At 38.9% G+C, this 16364-nt stretch overlaps 1 protein-coding gene across 50 annotated transcripts in view; it reads right to left on the reverse strand.

Moving 5' to 3' along the window:
• Positions 1–1271: 1271 nt before the first annotated feature.
• Positions 1272–16364, reverse strand: part of Sorbs1 (sorbin and SH3 domain containing 1) — a 227839-nt gene continuing 212746 nt past the window's right edge. For 25 of the 50 annotated variants that reach the window (XM_087184975.1, XM_087184962.1, XM_087184996.1 and 22 more), the window contains 4 exons: positions 8460–8519; positions 7692–7882; positions 6255–6367; positions 1272–3764 (listed from right to left, as the gene is read on the reverse strand). In XM_087184975.1, coding sequence (XP_087041101.1) covers positions 3697–3764; positions 6255–6367; positions 7692–7882; positions 8460–8519 — 432 coding nt within the window. In that variant the 3' untranslated portion in view covers positions 1272–3696. The remainder of the gene's footprint in view (positions 3765–6254; positions 6368–7691; positions 7883–8459; positions 8520–16364) is intronic. The other 25 variants (XM_087184994.1, XM_087184995.1, XM_087184993.1 and 22 more) reach the window with 3 other exon arrangements.

Raw genomic sequence — 16364 nt, forward strand, 5'->3', positions numbered from 1 at the left:
ATATGGGAAGTGATTCAAAATTGGGCATGGTGGCACATATCTATAATCTCAGCACTCTGGGAGGCTGGGACAGGATTACAAGTTCAACCCCAGCCTACGATACTTAATGACTTAGCAAGACCCTGTTTTAAAATAAAAAATTAATAAAAAGATAATGAAGGGAGTATAGGGAATGGGGAAAAAATAAGAACCAAGACACATCATGTACAGGTACAAGCACCCAATGATAAATGTAAATATATTATATACCTAAAATGTGCCAATCAAAGAATTTAAGCAAAAAAAAAGACAATGGGCCTGGGGCTGAAATTCAGTGTGAAAGCACTGAATTTTTTGCCCCAGTACCAAGGCTAAAAATGGTGATAGTATGGGAAATTGAAACAGTGAGTACAAGCCTCATTTGGGAAACTGGTCAAGGGAAGAAAAGAACCAACGAATTGCAAGAACAAACATGTCATGCAATTCTGAATAAAGTTTATTAAATAATATGTACAACAAAGGTAGTAATTCAACACATCTATCAAATCCACTGCAAGAAAGAAAAATAAATGAACAAAAAAAATCTGTGTCGGCATAGTACATGCTCTCAGTGTATAATTTAAATGGAACACTTTTAAATTAACTGGTTATATATGTCAATTGCTTTTCTTTCAGAAAATGATCTTTTGTAGTAACTTATTCTAGCAATAGAAGTCAATACAACTGAAGATAAATAGGATTGCAAAAAATCCATCGATGAAATGAAATTTTTAAAAATTATAAATGAGATTATACTTTCTCTTCCCAAGAGAATAAATTGTTGTAAATTTTAACAGTGTATGATGGCTATTTTTGTGCTAAAAGTCTGCAGGTGAGTTATTTGGACTTTTTTCATTTAAATAAAAAGGCAAAAAACTTTATGACTTCCTTATTTAACCACCCTTTCATTCAAATTTTTAAAATTATTTTTTATACAAGGTAGGTACATGGGCTATACAAAGTTAAATATACATATTTACAATCCCACTTCTCAAGCACATGATTTTTTTTTCTTTTACTGATCCCAGAGAGACTTAAAAGGTAAGTAGTTTGGGCTTGCCTTTGCCTGGAAGCATGGCTAATATATCAAAATGTGTTGCAAGGCATGAGTCAGTTAGCTGCACTGGCTGTAATAAACCTGTAGAAATATTTCAGCATAAAAATAGGTACTTTATATTACTAAATGTCTGAAGACAAAAGAGGAATTGCAAATATTTGTTCCTTGTTTTGGCATACATAGGAAGCGAAAGTAATGCATTTTAACATATTATTTTATTAAAGATGGGCAAATTGGTGAGGCATACCTGGATTTTGGGAGATATACAAAGATGTGAGGTTGGTGTTATATGCAAATGTGGCTTTACAAATTGGTTTTATTTTCTAGCTGTATTTAAAGAGGTGTTCAAAATTACCTACTTAATCAAGAAACACCTCTCAAAAGATTATTATATTAGATCACATTATTAATGATTTGCATCTAAGAAAGAGCAGAAAACACATTAGCCAATACAAGGATTACATTCCAAAATGGGTGTAATGCTGCCGTGCAAGATGCACGTGCATATGCATTCCCTCAGAAAGAAAGAAAGTAAAACAACAGTGTTCGAATGGTGGAGCAGACCTTCCAAGGCAGTATGTCTTACAGTCACTGAGACTTAAAAGAAAATCATGAAGGCTCTTTCTACCCAGAAATCCCCTTCCCCAAATTCCACAGTCTTTTCCCTTGGGATTAAGGCTCTGCTCCATCCTACTTAAAAACAAATATCTCTGGGAAGAGGTAACACATTCCCCTTTTGAGTCATTTACATTTTAGTTTCTTCCTGAGAGCCTTCTTGAAAGAAGGATAAGAAGGTGGGGTATGGCAGCTGACTGGTAGCCAGTGGTGGGATCCTCAGATGGGCATCTGGGACAGCAGCTGAGCTGGGGCACTGAAGACAAATTTTGCCTACTTATAAAGACTCCAGACTTTGGGAAACTGGTTCTGGGGTAATTCTTAGATATATACAAAGATTCAGGATTTCCAGTACACACACATATGACAGAGAATTGCTACTCCTATTTGTGACCTAGGATGTATGTACATTTGTGGGGATGATGAGAATATGAAGGCTCTGGAAAAACTTCCAAGTATTTCCAGCCACAAACTAACCAGGACAAAGGTTCTCCCATCATCCTAGTTGTTCAAAACTGAGCTGATGGAGAGAGAAATATGATGATGCTTTCTAGGATCCCTCCAGGAGAAACTTATCTCTTCCTCTCGAACCTTCCTAGCACTTAACACAGTCTGTCTTAAGATCCTTTTCTGTGTGTGTCTCCCCAGTCACCTCTGAGTTCCTGGCAGGCAGGGAATGTTTCACTTCTATCTTTGTGTCACTAAGGGGTCTAACAGAGAAGCCAATAAACATCCTCATCACAACTTGGACACAGTTGTGACTAAGCACTGTGGGTGTCACAAGGGCTCCCTCTTCTGATCCAGCATCTACCAAAAACAGACCTCCTGGTGGCTGCCAGCAGTGGCAGAAGAGCTGTTTCTGCACTCTGCCCTGAGGGGATGCCTGGCCAGGTGCCTTAGGATTCACAGCTTTGAGATCTACATTCTGAATGGCCCTTGAACTCTTCTAGGGAATAAAACTGGAGACATGGAGTCCTTCTAGGTGTGAGTGTGACTTACTCATGGGTGTCCCAGAAGCCAACACACACTGATGCATTTTAAATGAATCATTACACACCTACACACTGCTCTGGATTTCCTATGAGAATAGGCCTACCAATCCCAAACTGTTCCAGCTAACATGAGTCAGAAATGAAAGATTAGCAAAAGAGCTCTGATAAATGCAGCTGCACTGCCCTGAAGTTGACTGTTTATAAAAGCCAATGATAAAGAAACACATTGCAAGTGGCCTCCAGAGCTGCAGGGCTTCCTGACATGATCATGTGGAAATAAGAATGTAAGATTTCTGCCTGGCCATCTGTTCCTCAATTCTCAGGATGAATCTTGTGTGCTTTTCTGTCTGAACATCATGGCCATCACTGGCAATGCTGCATAACAGACACTATGTACAGGGCTCCTAATTTGCCTCTACTTCCTCCCCTGGACCTCAGGTGGTTAGGGGATAGATTTGAACTTGGACAGGTTGGGGGCTTCCACCCCTGATGAAAGACAGCCTAAGCAGCAGCCTACACTGAACTCTGGCAGCACTTGGGGATCAGCTTGCTCCAGGATAACTAGGGATGCAGGATGGGATAGCCAGTAGATGCTCAGGTTTAGTGACTCTGGGGCATGGCTGGGGACCCAAAGGTTGCTTTAGGTTCAAGGACCCCTTGGATATAGGGTTTTTAAGGCTGGGTTAGCAGGAAGCATTTCTGCCTAACTCTACTCCTGAACTTTTCCTCAGGTCAGATTACCCAAGAGATGGAGGGGAGGGCAAGGCTGGAGCAGCTGCCAGAAGCATATAAGTAAATATCGATTTACGTGAATTGTTTTTGCCCAGCAGCACATGGCTCATCCTTGATATACAAGCTTACCTTTTAAATACAACACTTCTCTATTCCTCTTTTTCACTTCTTACTTTATCCACTGCATTAATTATCCTACTGATTCAATATTTAATTTAAATAAAGAGACTGGTGCATGAATTTTGCTTCATTCTCCAATATAAACGAAGGTTTTCAGTCTTCTTATAGATATAAAGGTTTTACATAGTTGCCTGGAAAAGTGCCAAACTGCCTGGTCCTTCTTGAAGTACCTATAAAAAAAAACATACACACACATATACAAAATGAGAAGAACCACTCACTGAGTTCAGGGACAATACAGTAGAGATAGATTTCTGCCTGAGTGTCCTTTATAAAAGTCCTACAGTTTATAAAAGAGTGGTGGTTTCAAAAACACTTCCCCCATCTCATTTTTGCTGTGTGATAACCAAGATAGGCATTTTTAATATTCCTATTTTTCAGAAAAAGAAACCCAGGTTCAAAGAGCATAAGCAACTTCTGAAGTCCCTTAATTTAATAAGTGTCAGAGGTAAAATCTGAATCCAGGTCTCTTGACTCCTAACTCACTGCTCTATCAAACATTTCTCCTTTTTGAATGACTTTTCACATTTATCCAACACAAAAAGATACCTAGGATTTAGAATTTCTAAAGGGTAGGATTTCTAACAGTCCCCTGACAATGAGTACACAGCAAAAGGACATTCCTATCAGAAGCCTGGGTCAAAACCTGGTTCCTTGCTTTTGTTACCAACCTTGTTAAGGTCCCAGTGAGCCAGGAGCACTGAGCCCTCTGCAACAAAGCCCTCCTTGGGCTGCTCCTTACCCAGAGCTATTAGGTCCCTAATCTTGTCCCTTCCCTCCAGAGTCTTCACAGCATAAGGGCTGACCTATGTTGTGTTTTCATTAATCTCTCATTTTAAGACATCATGATTTGATCACTGCCTTTTCCCAATTGGCTTAGATTTCACTTTAGAGTCTTGCTGCTGTATACAGCTGCTCAGGTAGCCATAACCAACAGGTTTGTATCCTTGTGAAAGTGAAACTTCCAAGCAAAAAGAACATGTCGAGGCTAAAGTCATAAGACATCTAGTTGAATCCTGAAGGAGGATGATCAAGAAGGTGCAGAGAACTGGGATGGTAATACCCAGAGCTGGTAAGGAACTCATACATGCTCACTCTAGGTAAGGAAAATACCAATTTAGCACTTTCTCTTATGGATAAGAAAAGTAAGTTCTCTTGGGCTACTTTAATTGTACTTTGAATACTAAGATACTTTTTGAAGTGATGGAGGTACACAGGCAAGATACTCATACCGAAATATTTTCTATATTCAGTGCTGTAGGGTGCCACTATTAAAGAATAGTGCCCCTCTCCCTACTCCTAAAAATGGAAATGCTCTCAGAAGAGTTTAACAGCTAACACATACCACCCCTTAACTCTCTAATATTACAGCTACATGGGGCGACAGCAACTGAAATATGGCTAGGCTGAAATGAGCTTTCCATGACAACAATGAGCTAGGCTGTAAGTAGAAAACATATACTGGATTCTGAAAGCATGGTATGAAAAGAATGTAAGCTAATAACTTTACATTGATTACATGACCAAATGGTATATTAAATGCAATAGGTTTATAAAATATATTAGAATTAATTTCACTAGTTACCTTTTTTTCAACATTGCCTCTAGAAAATTTTAAATTTCCAACATGGCTTACCGAGTATTTCTATTGCACTGCACTGCACTAGAATGGTTGCTGACTTCTTAGATCTGACTTTCTTCTGAAAAAACAGCTCAAGGTAGTGAGGGCTTAAGCTTTTGGGAGCTCAGGGAACACTGGCTCACCTTCTAAGATCCTGCTAAGGCCAAGACAGACCTTTTTGTCTTCCCATGTATGCTGAGGATTTGCTGTTCTCATTACTGCACCCTGACATTGCTTTAGGAAATCTTTTCCAGAGAGATCAAGGATGAGCTGGTTTTTGGAAGAGGAAAAATTAAAACAAAGTGGAAATCAGTGGTTCCTAACATTATGCTCATAACTGAGAAGAAAGTGGACTTCGGGAGAGATGGGCAGCCTGAGTTCACAATTTGATCACACAATTTGCTACTTGAGTGATCTTAAGATAATTACTTAATCTTTTTGGCCCTCACTTTTTGAGTTATTAAGTGAACACAAATCTTGATTTACAGGGATGTTTGTTGAAAGAATGTCACTGTACATATACATCAAGCACTCTTCTTCCTACAAAGATGAATTTTTTGTTACTATTTTGCAGTGCTGGAGGGGTAGAACCTAGAGTCTTGTGCCTGCTAAATAAACACATTACCACTGAGCTACATCTCTAGCCCTGCTTTAATTAAGTTACCCTTTGAATAAAGTTATTAGAAGTCTAGAGTAGGTAAGAAGGTCTTTGGAATATCCACACATATACTTGAGTTTCATGGGAGGGACCTAGCCTTCATCACAATTTTGGATTGTTTCATAAAAGCTTTAAGAATAAAATCTAATTAATAACAATAATTAATTTAATAATTGCCCTTCCATTCAGCAGACACTGTCATATTTAGTTTTTAGCCCTAACATTAGTAACATCAATACCATATCTATAGACTTGGTGGTATAGAAACAGAGAAGGCTCTTCTTTCTATGCACAGAAGATTGTGTTTTGCATGTGTTTGCCACTTCTAGTTCTTCTTCCCTCAATACACAACTAGGAAAAAAAGCATGATGATATTCTTACCAACAAACCATCCATCATCACATTTTTCCATGACATCAACGATATCTCCATCTCGGAGTTCCAACTCATCATCATTTTGTGGTGTGTAGCTATATAATGCTTGGTAGCTAAATCTACAAATGAGAAAAATGAAAAGTAAGTGACTCAAATGCTGACAAGATTAAATAGTGAGTTTTAAAACTTCATTTCTGTTATGTCAACATTTAATTAATGCTATATCTTCTCATTTGCATTGTTCAACTCTGCCAACTCCTTCTCCTCCGGTGCACATGTACTTAAGTCTTGGCTCTGTCCATAATATTCCTTGGTTTATACCTCCCACTTCCATTCAGCAGCAACCTTACATCAACCCTTTCTAATGAACATCTGCTGCCACCTCTCTATTAACATTGCTATATCAGAGGTCAACACTGATTTTTAGTTGACAAGAAGAACTTCTGCTAGACATTTCTTATTTCTTACCTCAGCCTCTCAGAGGTAGGTGGCACTACTCACCAGATGCCACCTGCTTTGTTCTATGAAACTGAGCATTCCTCCTGCTAGCCTGTATCTCTGTGGATAATCTTATATACTTCCATAGGTACAAAGAGACCATTCTGTCCTAGCTAAAGTGCTCATCATTTCTTTACTGGATTTGTATCTTCTAAACAATGATTTTGTCTCCTGTCTCTGAAAGCCAACCTCTATTCTGTTGTTAGTTATCTTGCTAAAACAAAAATATGACCAATATGTTGCTCACTTCAAAAATCTTCAGTGGCTTCCTTGTAGCTGTAGAATAAAATCAAAACTGCATTGTGGAACCTACCATCTGGTCCCAACCTACTTTTTGAGCTTCATCTCTAACTATCTCCTCCGTGAACCATAAACTGTGGTCACACAGGCTTCTTGGAGTTCTCCAACACTGCCCACTCCATGCCTTTGCATATATGGTCTCATTTGGAAAGATCTTTTCTCTCCTGTATAAGCTCTCAAGATCCAATTTTCTCTCAATGCTTGGTTCCAATCCCCCTTCCTCTGTGAACAGAATTTCCTATGCGCATAAAGCATAGGAAATGTTCAATAAATTTTTGAATGAAGGAAAGAGTCAAACTTATATATTCATTTCTGCTCAGAATTAACTGTTTCTTCCCTATGTTCTCCAGAACACTAGCATTGAACCCCACTAGTAAAGCTCTCATTTGCCCTTGTCAATTAATTCTTTACCAGTCGATCCTAGTACTCCATGACCTCCTATATTTACCTACCAATGGTTTTCAGTGACTAACAGGAAACATGGCTTTTATTAGAAACCCTCAGAGAAGCAGAGAATGATTTGCTCATTTCTCCAAATGTCCGTTCCCATAAGCAGCCAATGATCTGCTTTCTTTTTAATGATCTGCTTTCTAAGGCCAAAAGTACATCAAAAATATGAAAACCAAATTTGTCAAGTGTACTTACAAATCTTGTGAGGTTTGACTCCTATCTGGAGTAATTCTTCGCTGCTGGGCTTGAGGTTGCTGAGAAATGATTAAAGATGGTTTATTGTCAGAAGGGGAAACCTTGTGATGAAAGTCAAGGGGATGAGAGACAGTGCTGCAGTAATGAACAGATTTCTCGGCAATGTTTATGATCTCATTGCAAACTGCTTCCTGTGAGATGGCCCCAACATATCCAGAAACCCCCATAGAACAGTCAACATGGGGACCAAAAAAAAAAAAAAAGAGAGAGACAGAGAGAAGAGATGTAACATTCCAGATGAAGCACGTAAGTCCAGGGAAAAACAGAGTTGAAGATCCAGGTTAAAAAAATAGATATTCCAGTAGTGGAGCAGGAGGAATCCAGGTGTAAGCATGGAAAACAGGTAAGATACAGAAGAATTTGGGATTTAGTATGAATATTAAAAAATAGAGGGGCAGCAGTATAAAAGTCTGTAATTAGTCAGCAACCATTACAAATAGAATAATCTTAGGACAAAAATGCAATTATGTATCCCCAATCATGCATTAATACATTAATTTAATCTCACATATAGGCAGAGTGGAAAAATAATTTCTTAATTTCTCCGCTTTTTTTTTAGGATTGACCTAACATTTGGTTCTACTACAATAGCCATAGACTCTTGTAAATAATGGCTCTGCAAGTTAACCAGTCATTATTCTAAACTTTGGAGTCAGTAAGGATTCTCTTTAGAAACGTGACCATAGTCTTATTCAGCAAGCATCTTACCACATAGCTCTTTTCAGATTCTGTGAGATCAGGTCCTGCTCTCAATGAATGATGAGAAGGCTGTGATCACCAAGCAAATCATAAGGGAGACATTTTAGCAGATGTCACATTGGAAAGGATTCAAAATAAAAGAGTGAACAAATACACATACCACACCATCACACTCAGATGACACAGGATACCCGTGGCATACGACCACTGAGTCTCCATGACAACATGGTAGATGTGGAGGAGAAAATGCAAAAGTACAGAGTTAGAAGCAAACATCTAGGCAATAAAATGGGAAATTGAAAACATGGCTGCAATGAGGTGACAATAAGCAATACACAGTCCCCAGATCAGCAGGAAAGAGACGTAAAAGGGATGTCTTTTGGAACAGGCATGCCCCTCCATGAGTCACATACAGCTGTTCCCCTCACTCAGCTAGGAAGCATTTAGGGAAAGCTTGCTATCCCAAAGCCAGTATGCGTATTTGTTGACTGGGAGCCTCTAGCAGAGGAGGGCTATAAAACTATCAGGTCTCCCATGATTTGGTACTTATAAAAACTGAAAAAGAATACTTCTGGAACATTCCTGGTTAATATTTGAAGTAGCAAACAAGACCACTTCCTTGGAAAAAGCTGCATACGACATACTCCATGATGTCTGAATGAAGTTCAGAGAGTTCATTGGCAGAGCTTGTTTCCAGAAACAGGAACTCCTGTTCTGACACAAGTACAGAGATAAGACTGTCACTCAGCGCAGATATCACATGTTGATATGGAAACACGGGCAATCTGGGTTGTGAAGACCTGTCTTTTAAGCAGAGCTCTCATGGTAAAGGCCAGACCTTCAGTGAAAGACTGAAATAATTTCCCTCAAAGAAGATTCAGTTCCAAGCTCTAGGAATTCTTTTTTAATAAATATTTGAAAACCCTCCAGGTATCATGCAACAGTGGGCCACAGCAACTCCAGGGCCTTCCAGAAGGGAACTTATAAATGTTTGTATAGGGCCCACTCAATTCATACAGATGCCCACAGAGAGTAAGGGGCTCCTCTGAACTTATACAGCAACTGAGTATAGATGTGTCTCTTGGCTTTCACTACTGTCCTGCTTCATCTCTTTCATCCTCAAACCATCTTCCACCTTATCAAGTGTGCTCCCTGACATAATCATCAAGTCTCCCAGAAATACTAGAGAAAAGCAAAACAGTTTATGCTCCAAGGGGGCTTAGTGAATTCCTCACTATCACATGGATAGTGAGAGGTGGAGCTGCTTGGTTGCTCTTTACACTCTACCACATCATTTACTCCTTCCCACTGTAAATATCCTCATCTTTTAGCATGTTCTGCACAATCAATTTCCCTCCAAGTATCACTACTATACTCTCATTCTTCATAAAATCTCTGGTTCTCCAAATCTCCTCCAAACTTTGGCCACTGAAACCCACCCCCTTGGACTCTGGCAAGTGTGAAGGAAAAGACAGAACCAAAGGCCACTTCATGATTCTTCAACAGTGTCTCAGGACTTGTGCACCTTTGCCCTGTGGATGAAAGTTGACATGTGTGGCTCTACTCATCACCCGCTATCCTCTGATCAAGGCTTCCACGTAACAAAGAGGAGAAATGGACATTTTCAAGCACCCGCTATGTGGGCTTTCCAAAGAATGAAACATACTCTGGGCACTGTGAGTGGCCTGACAGAAGGGGGAGCTTTCTAAAGGTGAGTGCTGCTCAAAAACAGAGTAGCTATCTCTGAAGAAGTAAGCTGCCTGGTAAGCAGCTATGGGATTTGAGACCCCTGTTAAATTAGTTAAGATATTATGGAGCAATACATCTCAAGCTCTAAATGTAGGGAGGTATCATGAGGGAACTTGCTGAAATGCAGACTCTGGGTTTCTACTTGGTCGTGTTGGCACTGTTGATTCTAAAACTAACTTTGGGAAACAAGGTTGCAGAGGACCTCAATTACCTCATACTGAGATTATTTGGCTATAGTATGCCAAGACAGATCTGGTCCCACTTCATGAAAACAAAAGTCTCTCTCTCTCTCTCTCTCTCTCTCTCTCTCTCACACACACACACACACACACACACACACACACACAAACACACATTTTCCAAATCTTTACTGGATTTAATCATCTAGAAAATAGTTGGTGCCCAAAAGAGGATCAGTGAATCAAATATAATAAAAAAAGGATCTGGTATTTTATAAGCACATTAGGTGAATTACCTCACCTGAGTTTTGTACTAATCCTTTGACTTGGGGAGGACAGAATTTTAAGGCTCAGAGAAGAATGAAGATTTACACAAGGTGGCAAAGCCACTGAGCATAAATGTGGAGTTCCTTGGTAATCTAATCTCTATATAGCACCTCCCTCTTGGGTTATGATGGGATTGCTGGTATAACTAAAAAGCAACACCCAACTTCTATCTATTCTTAAAATGTGCACTGTAACTTCTCTTCTTGCATATGTTTTACATTAGGTGCTCAAAAGTACTTCCTTCTCTAAAAGGTATAAAGTATAATAAAGATAACATCCAAACATTAATCCAAGGAACACCAGTACTGGAAGGATGCTGAAGGCTCAGCTAGTACTTCTTTGGTCTCAGACCATACCTTAACATCTGATAGTACAACTTAACCTCATTCCTAAGGGGTAGAAAGAGCTAGGTTCTTCACATTGCATTTGTTGAATAATGAAGAAGACAAGTAAACTTTTAATCTATTAGATTTAATTTCTGGCTGTTTACATTTAAATTAACATCACAAAATCTAAAACATAAACCAAGTATTTTTGTGTGAAGTTGGCCAAGGCATAGGCTGGGCTCATAAGAGGAGATGGAAACTGTTCGTATCCAACACAAGGATCATTTCAAAGGCCATCACATCTCGGACTTTTTCCCCTTCAATGTATATTTTTTCTTTTCCTGTTCCCATTTTTAATCCCATTTTTTCTTTTCATTAGTACTGTTTTCATTACAGAAAGATTACATCCCTTGTGGGAAGTTGGCCCATATACATAACACATCTCAATTCTTTTTAAATCCTCTTTTCCTCCACTCCTTCCCCGCTCCATCTCTTGGTCCGCTCCATCTCTTGGTCCCCTCCCCTTTGAAAAAGACCTAGCTCCTTACTATTTACTGCCTAGTTTATCTTTGCTTTTGACTTTTATTTACATTTCTTATTTAAGAAAAACCATGTGATATTTAAGCTTTTGGGTCAATTTATTTCACTTAACATTATAGTCTCAAGGTACATCCATTTTCCTACAAATGACTCAAGTATATCTATCTTTATGGAAGAGTAGTAGTCCACTGCAAATAAACATATTTTCTTTATCCATTCATCTATTGATAGTCATATAGGCTGCTTCCAAGTTTTAACTATTATGAATTGTGCTGCTATGAACATGTATCACTGTAATATAATGTCTTTTGAATCTTTTGGAAAGATACCCAATTTCTAACCACTGATTAGGTGGTTTTTTTATACTTGTAAAAAGTGTAAAAGTGTAAAAATATACATTGATTTCAAAAACAATGCAAAATTAAAAATGAAAAACATCTCACTACTTTTTGGGTATATTGGGTTAAGTAAAGTCTATTAAAATTAATTTCAGGGGCCGGGGTTTTAGCTCAGTGGTTCCGCCACCTGCCTTGCAAGCGGAAGAACCAGAGTACGATCTCCAGTACAAAAAAAAAAAAATCAATTTCACCTGTTCCTTTCTACTATAGCTACTAGAAATTTTTTAAATTATGTATCTGGCTCAAATTATCTTTCTTCTGGGCAAGTCTAAGTCCTAACATCTGCCCTTATTTGCATCTAAGAGTATGCACATGCTCTCACCAGGACTGCATCCAAGGTTAAGAATAAAGGGAGCATTAGCTCATGCTAAGTCCATTTCACATGCTGAAGATGCATTCCAGTTTTCATGTGTTTGAAAAAATAGAAACCTGTCCAACAATGTGCTTTTGAGAGTGAACACACACACAGACCGTACTACCTTTATCTTTGTCAACAGTAAGCAGGCAATAGTCAATGATCAAGAAACTTTACTCTGCATTCATACACAAGGTGGACTTCTTGCCTGGAGTCAGGTGAGTGACCCTGATTCTTGGTTTATGGCTATGTTGTCTTTCTATCTTCAGTTCACGTAAGTCCCTCTGAAACCTGATCTTAGTCTCCCTGGATCCACAAAACACATAGTGCTACTACAGTTACTAAGCGTTCTCTTCCAGCTTTGTATGTGTATCAAAGTCTGAAAGTCCAAAATTAATTACACATAGGCTAAAAAAATGGCAAGAAACCCTAGAGATTCAGACAGAATACAGACACTCATCTTCTGTGTAACCTTGGAACCCCTCTAGAAATAACATGCTGCTGGTCTCTTACATGGGCAGTATCTCTCAGAGATGCCATTCCTCTAGTCATCTCCTACCCCATGTCTTCTCAGACCCTAACCCACCTTTTTGGTGACCTATACTGGTCCCTCAGTAAGACAATGATAATCCAGGTGCCAGGACAGGCTTTGACACTAGTTCACTGTCTTTTAAGCAAAGTGCATAACTTGTTTAGCCTTCAAAGTTCTCACATAAATAATAGGGACATGATATATATAAATGTCTTTTTTGGCTCTAATATTCTATGACTGGAGTGGTCTCTTAGGACTGATGTGGCTTAAGGTAAGCAGCCTTCCACACACTGCCTACTAAAGACTGGGTGGGGGAGAGCTTCTGATCATAGCCCCCAGATACAGAAGAAGAGCTCATGTCTGGAAGTGTGGGAGGTGAGGGCTTGTCCTGTGACAGTGATAGAAGATTTGCAGCACCTGACACACCATGAGCCACTCTGCCAGAAAACTGGTGAAGCCAGATTCAACCTCCATTGTTTCAGTTCCAGGAAAACTCCAGAGTATCTTCAAACAGCCTCTGGCTCCACTGACTTCTCCCACTGAGTTGACTGAGAAAAAGATCCCAGTTTAAATATAAAACTGTTCATCAACAATTAGTACAGCTGCTTACTATCTAGACTTAACCTTGCAGACCACTCAACAAATGACACATTAACTTTGTAGTAATTTGAATCTGATGACTACACCAAATTCAAACACTCAGCCAACGTTTTGTTCCTAGTAGACTATAGTCTATTTCTTAGTTTCTGTCATACAATAGTAAGACAAGTAATGGCAGATGCATTAAAAGGTGAAAAATCCAAAAGCTTCTCATGAGTAGCTTATGCTTTTATCCTCAAGGTGGTAGAAAATAAGAAGCAGCACTAATTGGTTAGAATGCAAATTCTAAACTTTGTAAATTCTTAATTTATACAACTACCCAGAGAAATAGCCTCTTATCTTCTACTTTCTTCTCTTTCAACCCCATCTTCCTCTCTCAGGTGAGACAGGGTAAGAAAAATGAAGTAAATGACTTTTGCTTCTTTTGCATGGTCCTCAGTATCCCATAACAGGTATTGAGTGAGTCCCACCTACCTGCCCTGTGTTAGATGCTTTCATCTCCTTTATTTACTTACTCTCATTTAATTCTCATAATTCTCATAATAACTCAAGAAGGTGGTCAGTATTAACCACACTTTAAAAATGAGAAAAGGAGACTTGACACATCTGAGTTGAAAAAAAAGAAGAGCCCAGATTCAAACAATTGTTTCTCCAACTTTAAATTCTACATACTTCTCTATACCCTGATCTTTCAGGTGTTCCACCAGAGGGAGATTCCGGAATATGTAACAAAGATGCTGATGGACAGGTCACCTTAACTTGTCCTGTACTCTATGGCTGGTATTTGGCTATTCATTGATAAGCAACATCTCTCCTAACACCCTTTCAGGTGGATACGCCTGCTTCTGAGTGAGTGAAAGGAAAATGTTTCCCACTTTTGAGCATCTTAACAATGCAAATTTCCTTTCTGTTCTAGCAAGTAGCATCATATGTTTTCCCTTCTATTTCTGATTACAACCTCTAAGAATGCCTTGCCTTTGTTCTTATCTTTGTGGGAACTAACCTATTTTCTACCTGCTGAGGGACATTTCCTCTGAAGTCACCAAAGCACCTCTTTCTGTCCTCTCAGCTCAGAGGTTTCCCTCTTCTCTAAGGCAGTAGTTTCTTTTTGTGTATTTTAGACAGAGGCTTCAAGGACACTTTGCTTTTCTGAATACTTTCATTTTATACTTCATACCCTCATATTTTATTATTTGATTGGTTTCTTCCCCTTTACAAGCCAAATTTATATTACAACTGCTTTGTCACTCTTTGTAGCATCAATTTTCTCATATCAAAAATGCCTAATGGATGGGGTTGGGGATTTAGCTCAGTGTTACTGTGCCTGCCTCGTAAGCACAAGGTCCTGAGTTCAATCCCCGGTACCACCAAAATAAAAAAAATGTCTAATGGATTAGAATCTTCTAACCTGGTGGTCCATGGGCAAGGTGGAAGCTTTTGAGTGGACATAGGTGTGAGCCTCTAGGAACTTTGCAGAACTGTGTGAATAACCCTTCTCATACTGCCAGGAGCCCTCAATTGGCTCTGACCCTCAGAGGTTCTTTGATGCAGGAAAAAAAAAAGTTATGTCACTGGGACAGATGATCTTTAAAGATTCTTTCTAATTTAGAAATTTTATGAGGCTTGCTCATGAACTGCAGAAACTCGTAAAATCCATGGCATGGCAAACCAGCTTCTACCTTGGGGAAACTTAGTACATACTTGATGACAGTAATGATGGATATTTCCGAGATCATCTTCCCTCTTATTTTCTTGTTCAATTAACACTTTGTTGGCCAAAATTATGCTCAACAAAATCCAAGAACTCATTTGATAATGTGAACTCTTGGGTGTTTTGAATGTCTTTGAATATGTTTGGTCCAATTAATTAAGTTGAGCCTCAAAAAACAAATAAAAGGAAAATGTTCATTTTTCAATGGTGAAGGTCTGCAAGTATATAATGAATCCTCTACTTAAAATTTTATGTGTTCCTCTTTACCATTTCAACTAAAATTCACACAAGATTTTCAGCTGACCAGCAAATATTAAAGCTGAAGGGACTTTACTTCTCTCATCTGGATCTATTGTTTATGGACAAGGAGGTTGCCACGAAACAGAAGTGACTCATCCAAAAGCTCTCTACAGGCTAATAATGGCAGAGTTGGAGCTATAAGCCCTGACACTCAACACAATGCTCTTCCCATCCCACCCTCATTTCCCCTGGAGACTCCTATACTTCATTTACCCAGTTTAGTTATTCAGAAAAACACTCAGACCTAAAAACTTGAATAGCCAAACCAATGTGACAGCAATTTCGTAGTGAACAGTCAAACCTTTTCGGTGGAAAAGTTCATATATATACAGAGTCAGGGTGATTACAAAAAGAAGTGGAGCAGGGATCAGCAGGCAAGGGTCACTGGGACTTCAAAGAAGATAATTCAGTGCATTGCTAGGAGATGTTGATGAGTATCAGAGGTGAAAAAGAGCACTCTCTAAGCTTTGATTCCAGCTCTCCTCCCAGACTCCCCCAACTGTTCACCTCTAGATACCAAAAGCCTCACTCAAACCAGGAACACATCATTCCCTAAACACATCTTCCAGTTTCTACCTCTGGGCTATTTGCTCAGGCTATTTGCCTCCTGTCTACCTCTGGAAAATTCCTTATCCTTTAAGGTCCAGATCAAATGTTACTTTTTTCTCATGAAGTATTTCTAGATAATCACCTTCTTCCTCCTGCTGCTTATTATTTCTCCCCAAATTTTTAAACTTCTAGAGTAAATTTTGTGTGATTCTTTTTCTTCCATTATACTTATTTGTGAAAGGGTTTAATTTCCCCAGTGGATGTCATGAACTCTTTTTAATTGTTAGCCATTTTCTGTCTTTTTTTTTTCATTCAACAAATATTTACTGAGCACTTTCCATGTGTTTC

This window comes from Heterocephalus glaber, unplaced genomic scaffold (genome assembly GCF_053883595.1).
Source record: "Heterocephalus glaber isolate CG9 unplaced genomic scaffold, H.glaber_assembly_v1.0 deba00001497, whole genome shotgun sequence".
In the NCBI taxonomy this organism is placed as follows: Eukaryota; Metazoa; Chordata; class Mammalia; order Rodentia; family Bathyergidae; genus Heterocephalus; species Heterocephalus glaber.